This window comes from Drosophila takahashii, chromosome X, assembly GCF_030179915.1.
Source record: "Drosophila takahashii strain IR98-3 E-12201 chromosome X, DtakHiC1v2, whole genome shotgun sequence".
NCBI classification, from domain to species: domain Eukaryota; kingdom Metazoa; phylum Arthropoda; class Insecta; order Diptera; family Drosophilidae; genus Drosophila; species Drosophila takahashii.
Window position 1 is genome coordinate 2,618,727 of NC_091683.1, and position 23,054 is coordinate 2,641,780.

Genomic DNA, 23,054 nt, shown 5'->3' on the forward strand with positions numbered 1-23,054 from the left:
CTGAATTCTGAACTCAGTCGGGTGAATCGGCAAAAAAAAAGCCCAAAAACATAATGCACTAAAATGGTTGTGGTTGTGAATACATCGAAACAATGTAGATAGACATTTTCTTGAGGTCTCTTATAAAGTTAATTGATTAAGAAGTTGGAAAATATAGATCGATTCCGCTGTGTGTCAGTGAACTCACGTATTCCTGACCTTTGACCTCTGACCCGTAAGAAAACAGGAACTGCGGTGGAAATTATAATGTCCTGCAGTCTTCAGGTGACCGACCCTTTTGCAGTGCGCAACTTTTGTGGAACTCTAAATTTTCCACACACGGGAAATACGGGAAATCTATAAATAGATTCGCCCCAAATGACATTGCAAACAGACAAACAAACAAAAATCAGTGCAGTGCAGAATTGGCTTTCAAACGGGGGGGAAAACGGGAAAAGAGTGTGTGGTCTGTGTGGGGTTAATCAGCTTTCGAGTTGCGCTGATAAAAAACCAAACTCAAGTGGCCGAAGCGATTGCACATTTAATGTTCTGGGTATTCGGACAGGTTGTACCCAGTTTTAAAGGCGTTCGTTGAATAAATTTCTGATTTATTTTATACCCTATAATTAATAATGTAATTATATAATGGCCAGTCCAACTGACTTAGTTGCTGAAAGGTCAAAATGTAATGTAGTAAACAACAAAATATTATATTTCAAAGTTTACACTGTTGAGTCTACCAGTTTCAAGATATAACATATTGATTGAGCCTTTTGTATATTATATCTTTTTACCAGTAGTTCTGGTTTTCTTTTTGTTTGCAAGGCAGGTATTCTATGGTCGTGACACCGGTCTCTACCGATCTTATGTGTTTCTTTGCGGAGGGTCAGGAAACTTTCGCTGTGGACGCAAAGGCGGCGTTGATAAGACGAGAAGATAGATAAGCTGGTATGGGAAACGACGCTATACTGAAGTGTGCTTGTGAATATACAGCTGTGATCAAAGTAATAATAATGCCTGGAACTTAAAAACCGTTGTGTTTTTAACTTTTTTAACCATAAGAATATTTTATTATTCTTATAGTATTTGTTATACATTTTTCTACATAAGATATTCCTCAAATCGTTTTTATATTTGAAAAAAGAGGTGTAATATTCTAGTTCTAGGTTCTAGTCCTCAATTGTTATGGGCGCCCAACATGATCCTAAACGCTTGACATATTATACTTAGTATATTATTTGCCTACATTTTGTTTACGGCCTGCGAGAGAGAGGAAAACCTTTTATCGATTCGCGATTCGGGCAGAGTGATGTCATGAGGAATGTGTAGGCAGATAAAGAGTTTTGCTTATAGTAGAGGGGGTAAAGGGGAAAAGGGAGTATACGAGAAGGAAGCCAAGTTCTGGATGGCACGTCAAGGTCAAGTGGAAATTGCGTGCCAAAAATGATATGCAACCAAAGTTACATATATTCTAGGGTATAATCAAATCTATATTTTGTGATTTTCTGATATACTATGCAAGTGCCTTAACTCGAGTGGTCTCTTCTCCAAGTCACAATAAATGTCGTAAACAACGTTGGTCTAAAGAGGACATTGGACTCTCTTAGCCACATATCCACATCCTTCGAGGACCCGGTCCTTGGGAGGTCTGTTGTTGTTGGCAGGCCGCCAAAGGGTCATCAGCACCGCGAGCGTATAATGGCTTAAGTGTCTCTGTCGTGTGGTGTCCTCAGGTGGGTGGTGGTTAGGTTATAGGATAGAGGATAGTGTATAGCATAGTATAGGATAGGAAAGGACACCCGGCAGCTGTTTCCTGTGTGCGTGGGTCGCTGCACTCAAGACACCTGCAATTCATTTGGCATATTTAGTTCAACAACCCAGAAGTTTGCCGCCTGTGCGCCGCCTTTTGTTCCTTGTGTTTCGGTTTCTGTTGCTGTTTCTGTTTCTGCGATTTGCGATTTCCAGCTCCACAGATGATGTCCAGCATCCGCTTGGGGAACTCAACTCTAAACATTCGATTTGCAAAAGACCAGAAGGAAGCAGTCAAAACGTCAACTTTTTCATCGCGTCCTTCCGGCTGTCTTCCGCAGGCTCAGAAAAAAAAACCAAATAAAAACAAACCAAACGACGATTTTTTTTCTTTTTATTTTGAATTTCATGCTTCTGACGTTGCCGTATTTTTTGTTTTGTTTCTCGTTTTAAATATTCTAAGGACAAAGTCAATGACAATCGGAAATATTATTTCTCTCGCTGCTGGCGTTTCGTTTCGTTTTGGTTTATTTTCTTTTCATTTCGCTGTTTCTGTTAGCTTCTGCCGGCTGCCATTCAAAAGTCAACACTTTAAGTGAGATCTTCTGACTGACAAAATGCCCAAAAGACCATCGCCGGGAAAACTCGCTCTTCATAATGACAACACATGCTCGTCGAATGATTTCGCAGATGTCGATTTTGGCGCATAACCCTTCGGTTTTCCCTTTCCCCTGTTTAAAGATGAGAGAACCCCGCGAAAATATTAATTATTCATTCTCAAAATGTTCAGAAGTCATGCTATTAAATCATACAATAAGTAAACTTGGCCATACAAAGTATATATATTCATATTTATCTAGACCGAATGAACAGCAGTAATTCAGAAATCATAAGATCTGGAGCAATGGAATTTTTGTATATACTTTTCATTTTTAATCACCATCAACAAACGAGTCGATCTGCATGGGAATCTTGCTAAGAACTATTAAAACTAGAGAAGTGCGATTGATATAATTTCTGGTGAGAAATAAATTTCAATTAAAATGTTTTTCTAAATGATTTTTAAAAAGAATAAGAAAGACATTTAAACAGAGAACTTCTTTGTCTGTCTTCTTTTCAATAATTTATAAAATAGACAGTTTTTTTTTAGGAGAAGAATAAAATAAAAAAGGTTTTTAACGGTTTTGCTGTCATGTTTCTAATTTGCAAAAACTTCAAGAGGTGGCAAACATCATTTTTTATGAGGCATCATCGTTAAGAACGATAGTTTAAAGTCACTAAGGCAAAATGTATTTTGCATCAACCATTTTAACTAGATATTTTGAGTTGATTTGATAGCTGAATTCCATGGAATGAGGAAGCCCATTGGATTAGACCTTTTTTCATGTCGTTTTCTGTTTTGTTTTCACTCGGAATGGCAAATATTTAATATTCATAATGGTCGCCCGCTGACCCAGCTAAATTACGGGTATATCTGGGTATCTCTTGGATGTTTTTTGGGGGGTTCGGGTAATTGTGGATTTCGGATTCGAATTCGGTTTTCGTTTTTCTTTGCGTGCCCTGCATTGTCGAGTAATGGCGGCGGCGGAGGGGCCAAGGTTTTGCTCTTATGAAACACCCATAAGTTGCAGCTAATAGCATACATTACAAATAATAAGTTTGCGTTTTGATGGCCGCCACGATTGCGTCACAGTCAATAGCTTTCATCTTGGGGGTATTAGTGAAATTAAAGTCGTTTCAAATCGTTTACCGATTAGTTAGTTGATCGGAGAGAGGGCAATCATATCATGCCATATATCATATCGTATCATATCCGTTAAAGCTCGAAACAGATGCTAAACAGATCATCACTGGGATCATGCAACTTCCGGTTGCAATTTAAGACGATCAATTGTGCATGCTGGCTTACACAGTGGATGCAGTGATGCAGAAACGACGATCGACCGAGCAGATGTTCTCTAGATCTAGGTAATTATACCATGATCTATGAATATGTGGGATTGGTTATCATTTTTCCTTAAAGAGGAAATGGTTTTGTTCAATTTATTTCACAAAAGTAGCAGATCATTCATTCCCGTATTTTATTATTATATCAATCATACCGATTTGCCCTTGAATTCTTACCAAGTGCTTTTAGTGTAATGATTATTTACCGCATTCTGTAGAAACTTTTGTAAACATTTATCGAGGTGTTATGGCAGCTAATGCAATTGAAGAAGATCGCTAGCTAGCTAGCTCGATGATTTTGCCACTTTCGCTGGGATCTTGGCCAGAACGAGGTTAGCGGAGTGTTGCGATTGACAGGCCAGACAGATTTCTATAACCGAACGAGAAGAAAACTGTTGACCCAGACATTACCTCGAATGCTGGATGTCAGTCGTATGTCTATTAGGTAAACTGTATTCAAATTTAAATAGTATTCAGCACTACGGATAACTCGGGTTGGTAAAACATATGGATAAATCGATACTGTATCGATATTTTACGCAAATATCAAGTACTTAAAAGTAACGATTGTGTTTCGATATGTTACGATAATTAAATTGTATAAAATTTTACGAAATTATCGACACGATATTTTGGGCGATATTTTATATTTTAAAATATTTTTTAAATAATGAATGTATAATCTTTTGATCCTCGGTATATTATTTTAGTTCAAGAAATATTTACTGTTTGATCTCGGGATCACATAAATACACTTTGTAGTCTCCAATTCGCACACCATGATTCCGATTCGGATTCGGAACACGGCAAAGGGATGCATTCACAGGCGATTAACCCGCTGGAGCCCCAGATCGTCAGGCGTTTGTTCAATCATCTAGCGTTTCGTTCGAGAGAGTGTGTTAAAAATAAACGCTTTTATTGATTTTATTTTGTGCGATGGCCTTTCGGGGTAATTTGCATCGTGCCCTTGCCTTGTATTGTGCCACCGACTCAAGCGACTCGACTAAAAACTCAACCTCCTCCGCAGCACCTCATCCATTTCAGTCAACCACCCATCCATCTATCCATCCATCCATTCATCCATCCTGCCGTCATCCATTCATTGCGGATGCGAAGCCACGTTCGAGGCGGCAAACAAGCGATTCGATTCAGTCCTAGGTTAGGGGTTTTTTACATATGCTCAATGCGTTTCTTGATATCTCGCTGTGTTGCTTTGTGTTGTGCTGTGCGTTTAATTAGGCGCAAAAATGCAATAAGAAGCACGGCAAATCGGCGAGGAATTCGCAGAAAATCCCTCAAATACAAATTCAAATTTGATACTTAACAGAGGCACTGGAAAAAATCAGAATATTTCATATATCTTGATATTAGTTTACTTGTAAAAATAACAATAGCGATTTGATAAGAAAAACCTTCAAACTTTGAATTTCTTTGCAGTTCAACTAGATTTTTATCGTTGGGGTGTTGCATCAGTTTTCAGTGCAATGCACTGCATTTAAAAAGAGATATCAAGATAGAGAAGTAAATAGAGAAATTAAGCCAACAGAGAAATTACCTACAGCAGATAACAGTAATGCTTCCCTCGAAACACCAGAAGGAAATGAAATAATAATGATATATACTTTAATGATCTAAAAGTAAATGTTTGAGGAAGTTAAGAGTTATAGTCGAGGTAATAATTTTTGAAAATGTAAATAAGTTGTACCAGAAAGATTAAATAATAATCATATATATTTTAATGGAGTATAATTAAAATTTTAGGGAATATAAGAGTTACCTTAGTCGAGGTACAATTTTTAGAAGTTTTACTATCAACGTTTTTTTTTGTTTCTGAAAGTTTGTCTACTAGAAGTTCGAGTGTATCACTTGACTGATAAGAAACCCAGATGGTCTCCAGATTATTGCCGTGCCAGGGAAGGGGAAAACCTGTGGATACAATAATATTTACATAAATACGCAGGCTGCTTTGTTGGAATGGTGCACTTTATATGCATCTATTTGCCTTGCCCATATTATCTGAGTGCAAAGTGTAATGCTTTTTCAATTCTTATCGTGCCGAGGTGTGTGTGTGTCTGTTTTCCCCCCCAAGAGAGCAATGAAAGGTGCGCTGACATCATGGACAGAACCCGGATAATGGATAGCTATCATCCTGTATTTTGCGCCCTATATATGAATTATAAATTAGCCTGTTTTCAGAGTGATGCACTCAAGTTGCTTTGCATGGGTTGTATATCGAATTCCTCACATAATTTGGAATCGAACTTCGCCCGCAGGCTAATAAAAATGCTAAAGCCCAACAAATGGCAGCCGTTTTTATGGGCTTTTGGGGGGGTTTTTTTTTTGGAATGGGAATAGAAAGCAGAGCTCACATATACGAGTTCCTTGGCGAGACATCAAATTTCGTATGGCGCCAGTTGCCTTCTGCTTCTCCTTCCACTCTCCCAAAAAACCCCACGAAAGCCTGCAATGTCCTGGTCTCTATTCAATTTACCGATTTTGGAGGGTCAGCTAAACTGATTTTGTTGCAAAACCCCGAACATCATGGCCTACTTAAATGCCAATAACAAGAAAATAAACGAAATATATGGAGAGAGCATTCTGCGTGCAGATAACACTAGTTGACAAAACAAGGCAAAAGTTTTTATTCAACTTTAGGTGATATAAACTATTTTTATATTATATTGATTTTAAATAACAATTTTTCAAGTTTAAGAATGATTTGTCTTTAAAACAATTATTATTAGATTTAATAATCACTCTTCGAGGTGTTGTAGAATTAAAAAAAAAATTTTGTTTTTGTTTTGTTAACTAGTGTTATAAATTATTTGGTAAAGTGGATGGCTAAAATGTGCACCGGATCCACTAATTGATTTTGTCTTTGCCACTTGCCAGGCAAAAAGGGGAAAATTGGTGTGTGTTGTGTCCTACAGTGAAGCACATATACGAATACGAATATAATTAGTTTTTGGACCGGCTGAGCGACAAACTTTGTTGTCTATCAAAATATTTTAGCAGTAGGAAACTTTGGTCTAATACAATTTTCGTTTCCCTTTGGCAGCAGCAGCAGCGAGTGGAAAAATGTATTTATGGTACCACATGGCGGATGAGTGATGGCTTTTTGTAATAATCAGTACACACGGGGGTGATCCATTTTGTCAGGCAATATTTCTTATAGCTCTTATGGTAATCCTTCAAAGAGAGTCGTTTCCCAGGATCGATTCCTGTATATATTTCCTCTTTATACTGAAGAACATTATAATTTTCTTTTAGCACCTATTAATTATTTCATCATGATCTTTCGCACACTTAATTTGCACCTCTGCAGTTCCCGGAGTTTTCCTGGGGGAAAACTGAAAACTATAAATGAATCCCCGAATCCGAATCCAATCAGTTTAGTGGCCCATAAAAACCGTTTGATATGGCCATGTCTATACACACAATCGTACATTTAGTTTCGATTTCCTTTTTTTTTTTTTGCTAAATATTTCTGTTGGGTTTGCGTCATTTGGTGCTGCTGATGCTGCTTTTGCATCAGCTTTTCTATCTATATCTATCGTTTTTGCCTTAATTTGCTGCCGGGCGCCAGACGACGACGAAAGCGAAAATTGGAAATTGAAATTTGATTTGATTGATTATATTGCGAGCATGATGACGATTAATGCGGAGCCCATGAAAGTGTTGCAAACCTAATTGCTGTCAATTGCTGGGTCTAGAAAATCAATCGAGAAATCGCAGCAAAAATTCACTTGCCATGCATTTTATTCTCTTGTTCGGCGAGGCATCCGCTGATTGACACGGAACGCAACCTGCCTCCCCTTTTGGGTCTAAGGCCTTTCATTAAGCAGTGTTTTGCCAGTAGTTGTGGCAGTACATTGAGCGGAAAAATTTGGCTAACAAAATTCTTCATTTAAAAAACTGTAAATAAGAGAAATATTCTCAAAAATAAGAAAAAAATCGTCTTAAAAAATAAGAACAAATGGTTTCAATAATAAGAACAAACGTTGTTAAACTTTAAATAAAATTCGGAGCTTCCAAAGGCACTCTGCAGATCAAAAAGGTAAAGCGACTGCTGGCACTGCTTGAATTTCATTATTTGGTCATAACTTTTTAATGAATGGTCAGATTTGAAAAAATTTTTCTACATTTCGAAAGGAATTAATAAGCACAACAAAATTGCCTTTATTATATTCCGAAATCTTAAAAGATGTGGGCGCCACACACATTATAAAGTCTAGTGATCCTGATCAAGAATATAGATACTTTATAGGGTCGGAAACGCTTCCTTCTCCCTGTTACATACATTTACTTTAGTAACGGGTATAATAAAAACAAATTGTTCATGATTAGTCCTAATCTAAGAACATTGGTTCGTTCTTGACTCATTTGTTAGACCAAATATTGAAATGTTTTTCTTTCTGTGTAGCTGTAGTAGTGGCCAGTCTTGGCAAGAAGCCTCTTTGGACTCTGATCTCCTTGGGGCAGTGCGATGCGATGGGTGGCTGTCAATGTTTCAGAAGGGGGGAAAAACAAGAGAAAAAGACATGAGACTGTCATGCTCTGCGCTACTCAAGGGGGTTAGTTACTACATACATATGTACATCGAAATAATACGTATTATTCGATAGATGGATTGGATGATGCCAAGTATTCCCAATAGCGCGTGTCGTCAGCTGGCCCACAATACCATAGATTATTTACCATAGATCAGACTATAAATCAGCTGCAGTGTCTATAAATTTGCATTCCATTATTTGTATTGTGTGTATTATACATAACAAGGATCGGTAATTGTGTATTATGTTTATTGGCGGTGGACTTGGCGGAATACGTATGCAGGTGAACGATTGGAATCAAAATGCGCCAATCGCATCCTCTGTTGATTTATTTCCAAACGGCCGCATAATTGCTCTGCAAGATGGAGTGTGGTCCGCCCGCTGCGAAGATCCGCATCCTGGTGCTGTCGTAGCAGTGGGTGAAGATGAAGGGTCTGATCATATGATTCATACCCACCCTGTTTTTCGCAATTGTAGGGCTGCACATCAGTGCAGTGGGGCGCGAAGCATCCACAGTGCTCTCCAAAAACTTCGCGGCACGGATGTCGTAGAACATTACCATGCCCTCACTCGTTCCAGTGGTCAGAATATTCCCTTCTATTGATGTGGTCAGAAATAGGCCCTCCCGGCGGGAGAGGGTGATCTCCTTGACTGTCTCAAGCGTCCGCGCGTCCAGCAGGATAGTAAAGTCCTCAGAACGTACGGCATACAGACCGTCGCTGTGAAAGACAATGCCTGTATTGTACTGACTGTGTGGCACTTCGCGGGAGAGCTTCAGCTGGAAGGTATCCGAGTTTACGATGTGCATGGATCCGCTTGTGGAGACGGCGGCGATCTCCTTGAACTCCTTCTTGAAGCAAAGAGAACTGATCTCCTGGAGGGGAGGTTTCATGAGATTGATAAGATAAATTGTGGCAAAGTCCGGGTACGCCGCCGCCTCCTCGTCAATATCCGGGGGCTCCGTGTGATGGTTATCGATCATTCCCCACAAAACGATGCCGGAATCGCTGGAGCCGGAGACCAGATAATGATCATCCAGCCAGGTCATGCCCGATATTTTGGTGGTGTGCCCATACTCGGCCACGTAGACGGGTTCCAGCGTTGGCAGCCGGTATACTGCCATTTCGGTCGAGTATGTGCCTACTGTAGTGGCCAAAAAGGAGCGGCTGGGCGACAGCTCGATGGCCCGCTGATCACCCCAGTGCCCCTCGGTATGGGCATGGCCGATTACCGTGGGGATGTTGTCCACCCGCCGCGTGTTCAGATCGTAGACGAGCAGCTTGTTGGACCTGGTCCCGATGATCAGTTGCTGATGGCTAAGCCATTTGGAGCAAATCACCGTGCCTATGTCGCCCAGCTCGATGCGGTTCTCGCGGAGTATATTGTGGGTTAGCACGCAGCGGCTGGTGCTTTCTACATTTACGATGTGCCGATCGCTTAGTCCGTTTTCCCGGCTTTGGAGATAGTCAAGGATATTGTAAGATACTTGCTCCTTCTCCTGCTTTGGCGTCGCCACGGTACCGCTTCCGCTCTCGCTGGCCGATTGCTCCAACTTCTTGGCCCGCCGCTCCTCCAGCTCCGCCGAGGACACGCGGCTGGACGGGTAGGTGCGAACTGTTTTAACTAACCAATGAAACATGTTACTTTGTTCTACTTAGGGAAACGGTAGAAATGTAACACCTCTACTACTAGGTTACGACGGAAGCATAACAGACCGAGCAAAGTAGTCAGTAGAAACCTAAACCGAGGGAACCCCAAAAAAGGGTTTTGCTCAGAGCATAACAGCTGTTAACAAAAAAACTCATTTCTCAAAATGTTTGTAAATTAAAGGTTTTTCTCGAACACTTTAAAAGTGGTTGAGTGATACTTGCAAGCTCTGCTACTAACAGAAAAAATGTATGTATGTATGACACATAAATACAATTTCCAAAATACGCACGAAATTCCCACTTGACGTGAATTTATAATGACAGCAATTTTTCCGTTGCGTTGTGTTTTTGGCTTTTTTTTTTTTGTTTTGTTTTTGTTTTTATTTGTTATTTGTTATTTTTTTACACTAAACTTGCAGTGCGAAGCAGTCGTATTTGCACTTGCATAACTCAGAAATTCGGCGTGCCGCAAATAGAATTTTGGACAAGCCCACACACAAAAAAACCTGGTCGGTTGGTGGATCGGTGGATCACCCATTGAAGCCATTAGGTTGGGGACACGAAACAAAATTGAAAATTGAAAATATTCACGTCTCATTATATTAATGTCGCTGCGAAAATGCAAATTCGAAATGCGCACATCAAAAATGATTCAAACAGCCCCCACATAAGCAAACAAACAAGCGGCGCGAGCAAACAAATTGACAGCGAATCAACGAATAAGCCAACTGAATGACTGACTGACTGACGGACAAACAAAAGAAACATCCATGTTGACGTCTAATTGTCGAGGGTTCATTCGGAGCAACTGTTCAAACACGAGGCTCTACAAGATCTGCTGGATGGTGATTGCTCAACTGGCCTGGGAGATCCAGATCCAGGGAGTTCTTCGGATCAATTTGCACAGTTCGTTGGCTTTAAGAGCATGCCAATATCTTGGATCAGGACAAAGTTAATGCTAGTAGCTTAAGATTTAAGAGGAAACGATATTATAATGATATTATTTATATAAAAGCTGAAGGATACAGACTTTCACCACAAGCTTCTTTTAGATATGGTCATTCTACAACTCTTTATTCCTATTTTTTAGATTTCCTCAATTTGTATTTACGGTTGTATTACAGAATAATAAAATAATAACTAAAATATATTTGTAATATTATTAAAATATCTGAACATATGTATTTTGAGTATTATTAAAATTTATATATACATATTTGTAATAATTTTAAAATATAGGGGTATCTTCTTAGCTCGAGTTGTGAGTTTTGGTTCCTCAAAAGGGTGAATTTACCTCTGAAACACCTCTGAACATCTCTAAACACATCACATTCAGGTGATTTTCTGGGCTGCTGCTGCTGCTCTTGCTGCTGCTCCACGATGTCTATAAATGTTTTCATGCCTAATTGATTTAACGTCTCGGGCATAGCCCAATATAGACATCGATCCAATGGCAGCGGCCAAATATTCCACGCTGCACTCGTTAAAGCCGGCTAATTACGGATTTTATTTGCAAAATGAATTTGTGCATAATATTTTAATGAATTTAACGGATTGTCGCATACAAATCGCAATTAATCTGCCACTGAAAGACCGTTGTCATCGGTGGTTTTCTTGGTTTTTTTTTTTTTTTTGGTTCTCTGGCCATCTCAAAATCATTTTCAAGTGCGTGGGCCCTTTGGCATTGGCTGGTGGCTAGTGGGAAAAATTTGCTGAACATTGATTGATTTCACGCCAGCTTCTGCTTCGGCTTGCTTATTTTTAGCGGATGGGAAATGTGTTATTTTAAACGATTCTGCTCTCTGCTCCGCCTGCCTCTCGGATCTTGGATGTGTTGATGCTGTTCGTCGACGGTGGACATTTTCCCCTCCGTTGGTTGCGTGCCATGCACAAAGGCACCCATTTCCGATTTTCCATTTTCTAAAGCCGACCACCCACAGACATGCAGCGCCAGCGCGATTTCAAGGTGACCTGCTCCCCTGCTTACACTGCGGAAAATAGGGAAATTCCTTCTAAAATCACAAACTAAATATAATATATACATATCGAAATATATTTTAAAATATATATTCAATTCTACAGTGTCTTCTTTGGTTTGGATCTTATAGCAATATTTTGAGCATAACAAAATATCGATAAAAAAATTATTATTTTATATTCCTTCTAATGATAACGGTCTTTAAATTAGAATATGTATCTTTAAAAATAATAATCGAAGTCTAAAAGAGGAGCAATAACAATTTGTGATCCCACTTAAAACCATATTTTGAGAAGTATCGAAAAAAAATAATGATTATTTTATGTCTTTAAAACTAATAATCAAAATCTAAAAAAAAAACAAAATGAAAACAAAAGTTGCTAGCCTTTTATGTTTATATGTATCGAATACAAGATGAGATTGTAATAGATCGACCTTCTGCTCCTTTTGCAGCCCCTGAACTTGGCGGCCCCAATCCTCCTTTTGGCAGGCGTCGGAAGGAGCCGCTCGGCAGCGGCAGCTGCGGCGGCACCGCATGGATCATGCCGTGAAGGCGACGCGCGGCCGCCCGCTCAACACGCTGCGCTTCGAGAACGACGAGCTGGAATGCCTCTACCAGCGTTACACACTGAAGCTGCAGCGCTTCTCGGTGCTGGGCGTGGTGGCCTTGGTCTTCGTCCTCTGCGGCGTGATGGCGGCCCTCTCGCTGGCCTTCAATAATGCGGCCACGTTTCACGTAAGTGCAGAAAAAGGAAAATATTACAAGCTTTTAGGTAAAATGAGCTGAAAGCTTGATAATGCTGATGTTACTATCGCTTTTATCGATATTTTCGATATTTTTCAAACGTCGATTATACAACTATTTATTTTGTTTAAATAAACTGCAACTTGAACTGGTTGATTGGGCTTAAAAATTATCGATATTTTCAATATTTTTCAAGCAACATTTTATTTTGAATAAACTGCAAGTTGAACTGGTTAATAGAGCTTGCAAATGATCGATATTTTCGATATTTTTATTTATTTATTTTATTTAATTTCCTTGTCCTTTACAGAACATCTTCAATGCGATCGTGTGCGGCCTGTTCGCAGTGGTGCTGATCCTCCTGCAATGCTCGGTGATCAAGGACCACCACCTGCCCACCTTGTGCTACGGAATACTGCTGTTCACGGCCAGCATCTGTGTAGTATCGATGCCAACGCTGGGCAGCGTTTTCCCCGTCGACACCAAGGAGGTGATGGCCGAGGGCGTCTGGCAGATCGTGTTCGTCGTCTTCCTCGCCTATGCGATGATGCCGCTGCAAATCTGGGAGGCGGTGGCCTTTGGCATCGCCCTGCCCTCGGTGCACATCTCCCTGACGGTCTACAAGATATTCACGGATGCGCTGCGCTATCTGGAGTACAACCAGCTGATCGCCAATATTGTCATCTTCATTGGCGTGAATGTGGCCGGTCTGGTGGTGAACATCATGATGGAGCGAGCCCAGCGGCGAACATTTCTCGATACGCGCAACTGCATCGCATCGCGGCTGGAGATCCAGGACGAGAACGAGAAGCTGGAGCGCCTGTTGCTATCCGTACTGCCGCAGCACGTGGCCATGCAGATGAAGAACGACATCCTGTCGCCGGTGGCCGGCCAGTTCCATCGCATCTACATCCAGAAGCACGAGAACGTCAGCATCCTGTTCGCGGACATCGTCGGCTTCACCGTGCTCTCCTCGCAGTGCAGCGCCCAGGAGCTTGTGCGTCTGCTCAACGAGCTCTTCGGCCGCTTCGATCAGCTGGCCCATGTAAGTTGGCTTTAGAATTTACTGTAGAATTTACCACGGATTGATTACCTTCTTAATAAGCCTATCTTGCCTTGGGCACACGCCGATTCTTCTTTGTGTCGAAACGAGATATACTTTCAAGAGCATTCAAATATATTTATTTTAAATTCATATATTTGTTTTCTTTCTTTCTCCACCCTTTTTTTTACCAGGACAACCACTGTTTGCGAATTAAAATCCTCGGCGACTGCTATTATTGTGTCTCCGGATTGCCAGAACCGCGAAAGGATCACGCCAAATGCGCCGTGGAAATGGGACTCGATATGATCGATGCCATTGCGTGAGTATCTACTATGATCGACAGGGCTTTAGAGCCTTAGAACATGCGCACTAATTTGAGTCATGGCTTGTCTTCATTGATAAATTGGTAAAATAATTCCGCTGTCATCCGTTTGTGATAAGAAATAGTCTACGACAATAACTCAAGAACTTATTTGATATAATTATCACATTTTAATTGATGACACGCCGCGCGTAAGACAATTTTCAGGGGCTATAAAGTAAATACATTTATTCTATATTTTTAGAAATACACAAAAAAAAATTAAAATTAAAAAATCCAAAGATTATTGTGAAAGTAGTTCGCAAACATTTTTTAAACTTTTTATAATACTTCTGGGACTTATAACAGGAGTGATATACAATATATATAAACTTCGTTTGGCTAAAGTTAATAATATAATTGATTTGATAAGTGTAGTGGGGAAATGTAGTTTACTTAAATGTGTAATTAAGTACCTTAAGGTATGGTCATTACATTATTTTGCAACCTTTTGTTGTTGACAAACAGTAATTAACTAGCGAGCTTCGTTGCACTTTAATTGAAATCTGAAATAAGCGTTTCTTTTTTCCCCCGCTTTCCCCTATTTTTTCAGCACCGTGGTGGAGGCCACCGACGTCATCCTGAACATGCGCGTGGGCATCCACACGGGCCGTGTGCTCTGCGGGGTCCTGGGCCTCCGCAAGTGGCAGTTCGATGTGTGGTCGAATGACGTGACCCTGGCCAATCACATGGAGTCGGGCGGTGAGCCCGGCCGAGTGCACGTGACCCGGGCCACCCTGGACTCGCTGTCCGGTGAATACGAGGTGGAGGCCGGGCACGGAGATGAGCGGTCCTCGTACCTACGCGACCACGGCGTGGACACGTTCTTCATTGTGCCGCCACCGCATCGTCGCAAGGTGAGAAGATCTCATAGTAGTCTCGACATTTCGATATTATCGATAATTTTGAAATTTTTTCTATATTTTTTTATTATACCTAAACATAAATATAATATTTTTTTGTAAAAATAATTTTTCTCCCTAAAAATATAGATTTTTTATCGATATATCGATATTATCGATCCATTTTCTATTTTTTTTTCTATTTTTGAATTATAGATTTTTTTGTAGATTTAATTGTTTTCCTTTAAAATATAGATTTTATCTATACAATATTGTAAAAAATATGAAAAATATCGAAAATATCGATAACTTATTTAACTTCTTTTTAACAGCCCCTGATGCTCAACACTTTGGGCGTTCGCTCGGCGATCGGCAGTCGACGGAAGCTCTCGTTCAGGAACGTTTCCAATGTGGTCATGCAGCTGCTGCACACGATCAAGTTCTCCGAACCGGTGCCGTTCTCCAATATAGCCACCGGATCCTTTCCCTCGGCGGCCAGCGCCTTGGGCGGCGGAGGAGTGGCACTCGGCGGAGGAGGAGGAGGTGCGGCACGGGGAAGCACCTGCGAGGCGAGCGCCGGCAGCGTTCAGGTGTCCGAGAAGGGATCGCGCAAGGTAAGTGGTGTTTGGCCAAGGGTTATCGCCAAGTTATCGGGAGTTTCAAGGTGGGAGTTGCAGAGTTGCCAAGTTGCGTGTTCCTGTAGCATCTAGGTTCTGTTCTGTTCTGTTCTATACTCTATTCTTTTGTCGTAGCTCCAGTTTGATGCATGTCCGGGTGGTTTAAGTACCAGTTAAGTGGGGCCTTCGATTTTCGATCGTGGACAACTAGTTGTGGCGGTTCTGGTTCTGTTTTGAGTTCTGGCTTGGTGTGCTTTTCATTTTTTCCGTACCCCAGATACACAGAGTTTTGTGAATAGATAGATAGACGGGTAGCGAGACTCCTTTTCATTTCTTGCTTTGATTTATTTCCTTTCGTTTTCTTTCAGGATGCGGTAAGTTTGCCTCGCCCATGTCTAAGTATTTCTATATCCAACCAGTTGAAACCCAGAACCTTAACCATTTTTCTTAACCTGAGTTGCGCTTATTTCCTTGCCCCTCTTGAGTTCTTGATCGGTTCTCGTTTTTCCGTATTTAGTGGGCTCTTTTTTCTTTCGTAGTCTTGTAGCATTGTTTTATGTAAAAATGTAATATTTATTCCTATATGCATAAGAAAATTGTATTCTTAGCTTAGCAAGATGGGGAATTGTAATTCCTTGTAATTACTGCTGTCTCTACTAACAATTTGTAGTATAACGTATATTGGAGAACGATTTGTTTGCGTCGATGTTGTGTGTAGTTTGAATGTAGCAAATAAATAAACATATATGCCATCAAATATATATATGTGTAAATATATTCATCGGTTGTATAATAACAGTGTTGTGCTGTGCGGTGATATGGTGATATCTTGTAAATTGATTTATTAAACTTCTATCATTGAAAACACTTACATTTTATAGCATACTTTTGGACACCTAATATAAAAACATTCTTGTGAAAGGTATCAAGAAGTTTTGGGAAAAGAAAATATGTGACTATCAATATTTTATCAAAATTATTTGAAAGCTCTATATTTGTTTACATTTTTATTTAAAATTTCATTGAATTTAGAGGTTCAAAAAAATTAATACATACAAGGAATTGGTTTCAAAAGCGGAAAATTAGGGATATCATTCGATATCATTGATAGCTGCGCTAGTGATTATGCTAAAATACTACTATTCTTACTTACTATTATTTATTAGAGCTACTTTTGCAGCCAGCGGTTCTTCAGTTTCGTTGAGATTATGTTGATTTTGGTTTCCATTGATGCGCCTCTTCTCCACGTTCTATCGTTATTTTTTATTTCCCGCCCTAACTATATTATTACTCTCCCCCCCCCAACAACTCCAACTTCTTCTTGCTACTGTTTAATTTACGCCTAGTGATAAGAGCGACTCTAAATATGAAATGTAAATACAACTAAGAACTTACATGAAAACTACTGTGTATACTTCTCCGATCCAGGTGATACGTCTGCAAAAGATCTTGCATGCAACACCGCCACCGCACGGCATTGGCTATGGCAGCGTCGTCGGCAGCGGCGGCGGTGGTGACAGCAGCGGTATTTCCGGTTCCGGTTCCGGTTGCGGTTCTGGTTCCAATTCTGGTTCCGGTGGTGGTATTGCCGCTGGCATTGGGGGCAGTGTTCAAGTGACCGTAGGCACCAATCCCAACTCTACAGCGAGTACGATTAGTCGCATTCATAGGCACAATCACAAGAACAATAAAGTGAGCAGAGCAGCAGCCAAAAAAGCATTCTATACTTTCGTTCAATCGTTCAAATCGTTCAAAACCGTTCCTGCGTTCGTTCGTTCAAGGAGGCCCCTTTATAAGGACCGAGTTCTCATCTAATCATTTCTTTTTTATTATTTTATTTATTTTTTTTAATTGTTTTATTATTTATTTTATTATTATTTATTGTTAAGAACTTCTTTATAAGAACTGTGTTCTCATCTCATTACTTTTTTTCATCTCATCAGCATTTTTTTTTTTTATAATTTATAGATGAGAACCCTTTTATAAGAACTGAGTTCTCATCTCATTAAATGTTATTGAATTGATCATTTATAAATGAGAACATCTTTACAAGAACTGATTTTTTTCTTAATTTATAGATGAGAACTTGATTCTGTCAAAGAGGCCTTCGATTTGTGTTTCGTCCATTCGCATTCGTTCAATAAATGTGTTAAGTGTAACTAATTCATAAGTGTGCTTTGTTCATTCGTTATTTGATTTCGTTTGCCTTGGGTCGAGATTTGTTTCTGGAAGGGTTTCCAGACAAAAGCTCGCCAGGCCTAGCTATGTAAGTTCCTAATTGCTTTGATAAAGCTGCAAGACACTGGACCACGAAAAGAAAATGGTTTTTTTCTTTTCTTTTTATATTTTCTATATATTTTTTTTTATTTATTTTTTTTTTATTTATTTTTATTTTTATTTGAAACTTGGAAAGTGCTTATTTAGACCTGAGTCGAGTTTCCTTTTTTTGGTTCAGTGTCATTAGCTGCAGCTTCGCATTTTCATTGACCATTCGAGGGCCGGAGAGCATGTTCCGGATCGATCCTCAGACCATCCCAACCTCCTCAGCATGCCCAGTGCCCCAGCTCTGCTCGCTGCCTTTCAGTTATCAGTTCCCAGTTCTCAGCATGTAGTGAGTCGTGGCCATGCAGCACATACCCCCAAGCACACATACGTAGAGCTTTCTGTCTTCAGAACTTAACTCTTGAATCTTCAACTCAACCAGCCAGTTCAACCAGCAAGAGAGAAACTCGTCCCTAAACCACGACTAACGAAAACTAACGAATCTCTCTCTCTACTTCTCGCTCTGATCCCTCTTGCATGGCTTTGCATCCTGGTCGCAGTCGCAGTCCAAGGTGGCGGACAAGTTCAAGAGGCCATTCCGGAAGCGTCACTCGGTGGCGGCCCACCATCAGCCCACGAATCGGGTGAACCGGTTCCTCTCGCAGGCGATCAACGCGCGTTCAGTGGACTGCGACAAGTCGGAACATGTCGATCGGTTGACCCTGCGCTTCCGGCAGAGCGACATGGAGCGGGAATATCACAAGGACTTCGATCTGGGCTTCACCACAGCGATGGGCTGCTCCCTGCTGCTCCTGATTTTGGGTGCTGCCCTCCAGGTGACCGCCCTGCCGCGCACCCTCATCCTGCTGCTGCTCTTCCTCTTCGCCTTCATCTGGGTGAGCGCCATCCTGATGCTCCTGCTGGCCGTGCGGCTCAAGTGGATCATCTGGGACATCTCGGAGAGCTTCTCGCTGCGCATGGCCATCACGATATTCACGGTCATACTCATTTACTCCGTGGGACAGGTGAATGTGGTAAGTGAAATGGTGAATCCTAAATATGGTGCATGTGATAAGGATATATGTATTAAATGTAATATATATAATATAATCTAACATATGATAAATAATATGATAAATAATAAATACAATGTAATATATGATAAATATGACTAATATGATAGATAATAAATATAATGTAATATATGATAAATCAGACTGATAAAAACCATATTCATATTATACATATGTAACAACTTTTTGTTTTGATTTTCATCCATTGCTGTTTTTATTAACTTAAAAATTGGAAATATTAAATTTAACAATTATAGTTAATTGTTTTTATTTATTTCATAAATTCTTAACGCTATAGTTTTTATACTCCACAATTTTTGAGTTAGTCACAATTTAAAACATTTCAATTTTATAAAACAATATGATTATTTTTTTTTTATTAAATAGATAATAAAAAAAAAAAAAATATAATAAATTAAAAAAAATAATAATAAAAAAAAATTACAATTCATATATATCTATTTATATATATCTATATCTATCTATCTATCTATCTATCTAAATATCTATCTATATATCCATTTATATATCTATATATATATATCTAACTAAACCCCCCTTATTTCCAGTTCACTTGTGTCTCGGACCATCCATGCTCGGGAAATGCGACGTCCTCCTTCCCGAACGACTCGCATCGCAAGTGCTCGCTGCCCCAGTACGTCTCCCTATCGGCGGCCTTTGCCTTCCTATCAGTGTCCGTGTTCCTCAGGTGAGCTCATCATCGAATGTCGAATGTCCTCGATTGCTATTTGTACTTCTATTCGAACAGGCTTCCCATCATATTCAAATCGCTGCTGGTGCTGGGCATGGGCACCATCTATGGCCTGTTCATAGAGCTGTCGCATCAGAACATCTTCGAGTGCTACGACAACCGGGTCAAGTAGGTCACCCACTAATCCATAATCCATTAATCCGAATCCACTAATGCTTCTCCTCCTCTTTCACAGCGCCTCGATTCCACTTCACTTGATCTCGCTGGCCCGCATTGGCATCTTCATGATTGCCATTCTGGTGCACGGCCGCCTGGTGGAGGGCACTGCCCGGCTGGACTTCCTCTGGCAGCTGCAGGCCTCGCAGGAGAAGAAGGAGATGGACGTGCTGCAGGAGTCGAACAAGCGCATTCTGCACAATTTGCTGCCCGCTCATGTGGCTGCACATTTCCTCGATGCGCAATTCCGCAACAATATGGTGGGTGTTTCTACTGCCCCAATGACCCAATGACCCACTGACGGATTTAGACAAACTATAACTATATATTCCCTCTTTTTGCAGGAGCTCTACCACCAGAGCTACGCCAAGGTGGGCGTCATCTTTGCCAGCGTTCCGAATTTCAACGAGTTCTACACGGAAATGGATGGCTCCGATCAGGGATTGGAGTGCCTCCGTCTGCTCAACGAGATCATCGCGGACTTTGATGAGCTGCTGAAGGAGGATCGCTTCCGGGGCATCGATAAGATCAAGACCGTTGGCAGCACCTACATGGCCGTCGTGGGTTTGATACCCGAGTACAAGATCCAGCCCAACGACCCCAATTCAGTGCGACGCCACATGACGGCACTGATCGAATATGTGAAGGCCATGCGGCATTCACTGCAGGAGATCAACAGCCACTCGTACAACAACTTTATGCTGCGCGTGGGTGGGTAGCTCTAATTTTTAGAGGTTTTTTCCACATTTGTATGGAAATTTTTAAGGTCCAACTTTCAACCGCCTAAACGGTGTATTATTAAATTGGATCTCATTTCACATGAAAAACTAGATAAATAAGTTTCAAATCTCGGTGCGCATTGTGGTATTCAAGATATAAAAAATCGTGTTTTAGGGTCTGCGAACTGGCTTTAAAGTTTATCACCCATACGCACTGTTGCTTTCGATCAAAAATTGTTCTAATCAAGGTGGCATAGACTTAAACAGTTTAGTTGATGTTTTGCTCTCCCTTTTCTTACCAATTATTCCAACGAAATTTAGAATTTAATCAGACAAGAAATGGGAGAACGATTTTTGACGACCAAATTCGAACTGTTATACGTGTCGTATGAGTAATTTTGAAGCAAACTTTGAGGACGTTTCGTTTTCACATACATTTTTTGCTTGTTTTAATATACCATGGGAAAGGGTTAGAATAGAATTTCATTTTTTTGGACCGCCCTAGTGCCCATAGAAAAATCAACGTGTGCCCAATGCAAGATAGGCGTGTGACCAAGAGCAGTTCCTAATCCTAATTATCTCTCCCTTCTCCATAGGCATCAACATTGGCCCCGTGGTGGCTGGAGTAATCGGAGCTCGGAAGCCGCAGTACGACATTTGGGGCAACACGGTGAACGTGGCCAGCCGCATGGACTCCACCGGAGTGCCTGGCTACTCGCAAGTGACCCAGGAGGTGGTCGACAGCCTGGTGGGCTCGCACTTTGAGTTCCGGTGGGTTTTTTGCACTCTATAATTATTAAATTATATATTTACTTACAATATATATACCCCACAGTTGTCGCGGGACCATCAAGGTGAAGGGCAAAGGCGACATGGTCACCTATTTCCTGTGCGACAGTGGCAATAAGTCGCTCAACGGCGAGGTGCGCAATGCCATGTCCCTGCCGCAGAGTCTCCATGCGCCGGATTACTACATGAAGGTGGCGCAGTTTCCGGAGAATCGTGTGAACAGCGATACGTACAGCAAGAAGCGGGAGGAGAATGGAGGAAATTTCACCGTAGGTGGCGAGGAGCAGCAGCTATTGCTGCAGCATCAGCACAAGCAGCTCGAACCACCGCTACCGCTTCCGGCGCCACCGCCTCCTCATCATCATCTGCACCAGCAGCAGCAGCAGCGGCTGAACAGCAAGCTGCAGAAGCAACCGATCTTCATGGCCAACGGCGGACTGCCGAATATCCGGGAGAACGGCAATGGGCACAATGGTCACAACGGCGAGCAGCAGCAGCCGGCTGCAGTGGCGGTTCCCCTCCAGCAGCCCCCAACCCAGCAACTCCAGCAACTCCAACAACTCCAGCACCACCAAATCCAGTTCCAGCACACGCCGGTTCCAGTGCAGCACCAGATCCTACTCCACCACCAGCATCAGCTGCAGCTGCAGCATCACAATCAGCCCGTTCCCGTTCCTTCGGTAATGTTGCGCGAGTTTAATATTATTGAGAACCCGACTTCCGGTGGCCGGCATCCGCAGATGGAGCAGCTGCCGCCGTCGCATCATGGCAGCCTGGATCAATCGGGTTTGGGAATGGGAATGGGTATGCTAGGCGGCGGCGGCGACTGCTTCATGATGCCTCGTCGAGTGCCGGCATTAAACCAGCATGGCCATCATCCAACGCATCACCTCCATTCGAATCTGAATATGAATATGAATCAGCACCCGCCATCGTTCACCAGTTTGGGCTATGGCCAATGCCGGGAGAGCGAGCCGCTATTGCATGCCAGCAGCATCGCGCCGGTAGCCAAGGTGAGTGAAAGTGAAAGTGAAGACGCCACTGAGCCACTGCTCTGGAGCAGGGAGATCCTCCTCTGAACAGCCAGCACCGCCTTGTCCCGCCTCCAAGTGCCTCAGAAACCCAGTTAACCAGTAAACTGAAGCCATAACCCATCCCATTCGTGACTAACACCCAATAATAACCGGAATAGACTCGCATGTACATTGTATATGTATATTTGAAACAAGAAGAGTTCTATAAGTAGGGCTCAATGATTAATCTGAATATTAAGGTTTCTTATAGTTAAAAATTGTAATTTAAATAATGGAATCTTTATATTTAAAATAGAATCATAATTCTATTCCTTTAGATCCTTTGATTATATTTTATTTATGTATTCAATGTTTAAAATACCCTTTAAGCATTTTTAAGACAATTTTACCATTATATTGATCTCAAACTAATAATATTTGTAATTTAATTTAATGGATTTTTTAGATGTCTTATAATTATTTCGTTAGTTAAGATTGGGAAAAGATTCCAGTTATGTAGTTAAATCTTATTTTAAATGATAATTAGTAGATTCTCATACTTTCTTTTTTACTATTATTACTTGTTTTGTTTTTGTACATTTTATATTTCTTTTTAAGGTTTTTAATTGTAATTATTAGTTATATTACTTGAATTTTTTTTATTTTATATATTTTGTTATATTTATATTTGTTGTTAAAGGTTTTTAAACTTTTTTCATTATATTATTTAGTATTATTTAATTATTTTTCGTATCACAAACAAAATTAGATTATTAATAATAAGCTATACGTTTCTACAACTTTT

The 23,054-nt window shown here is 40.8% G+C and overlaps 2 protein-coding genes and 1 long non-coding RNA gene across 11 annotated transcripts in view; 1 reads left to right on the forward strand and 2 right to left on the reverse strand.

Moving 5' to 3' along the window:
* rut (adenylate cyclase rutabaga) overlaps positions 1–23,054 on the forward strand; it is a 35,371-nt gene that overhangs the window by 8,523 nt on the left and 3,794 nt on the right. For 5 of the 9 annotated variants that reach the window (XM_017139720.3, XM_070218169.1, XM_070218170.1 and 2 more), the window contains 13 exons: positions 12,309–12,591; positions 12,911–13,645; positions 13,837–13,964; positions 14,560–14,863; positions 15,181–15,462; positions 16,894–17,157; positions 18,288–18,761; positions 19,370–19,509; positions 19,570–19,680; positions 19,748–19,988; positions 20,073–20,439; positions 21,044–21,218; positions 21,283–22,249. In XM_017139720.3, coding sequence (XP_016995209.2) covers positions 12,391–12,591; positions 12,911–13,645; positions 13,837–13,964; positions 14,560–14,863; positions 15,181–15,462; positions 16,894–17,157; positions 18,288–18,761; positions 19,370–19,509; positions 19,570–19,680; positions 19,748–19,988; positions 20,073–20,439; positions 21,044–21,218; positions 21,283–22,249 — 4,389 coding nt within the window. In that variant the 5' untranslated portion in view covers positions 12,309–12,390. Of the gene's footprint in view, positions 1–12,308; positions 12,592–12,910; positions 13,646–13,836; positions 13,965–14,559; positions 14,864–15,180; positions 15,463–16,893; positions 17,158–18,287; positions 18,762–19,369; positions 19,510–19,569; positions 19,681–19,747; positions 19,989–20,072; positions 20,440–20,891; positions 20,917–21,043; positions 21,219–21,282; positions 22,250–23,054 lie in introns of those variants that run through there. The other 4 variants (XM_070218171.1, XM_017139726.3, XM_070218172.1 and 1 more) reach the window with 3 other exon arrangements.
* LOC108056010 (uncharacterized) lies at positions 1,445–11,283 on the reverse strand. The gene is made up of 2 exons (XR_011419584.1): positions 11,172–11,283; positions 1,445–2,459 (listed from the first exon to the last, which is right to left on the reverse strand). It is a non-coding gene; the product is annotated as an uncharacterized lncRNA (long non-coding RNA).
* Positions 8,405–9,887, reverse strand: LOC138911820 (DDB1- and CUL4-associated factor 12 homolog). Its single transcript, XM_070218749.1, has 2 exons — positions 8,686–9,887; positions 8,405–8,632 (listed from the first exon to the last, which is right to left on the reverse strand). The coding sequence occupies exons 1-2, from the start codon at positions 9,865–9,867 to the stop codon at positions 8,477–8,479; spliced, it is 1,338 nt and encodes a 445-aa protein (XP_070074850.1). The 5' UTR covers positions 9,868–9,887; the 3' UTR covers positions 8,405–8,476.

What these genes read in the sequence shown, in the direction of transcription:
- LOC138911820 (XM_070218749.1), bottom strand. Translation starts at nt 9,867, where the DNA reads ATGTTTCATTGGTTAGTTAAAACAGTTCGCACCTACCCGTCCAGCCGC. An exon ending in CTACAATTGCGAAAAACAGG is followed by an intron (nt 8,633 to 8,685) that starts GTGGGTATGAAT and finishes CTGCTACGACAG; the next exon opens with CACCAGGATGCGGATCTTCG.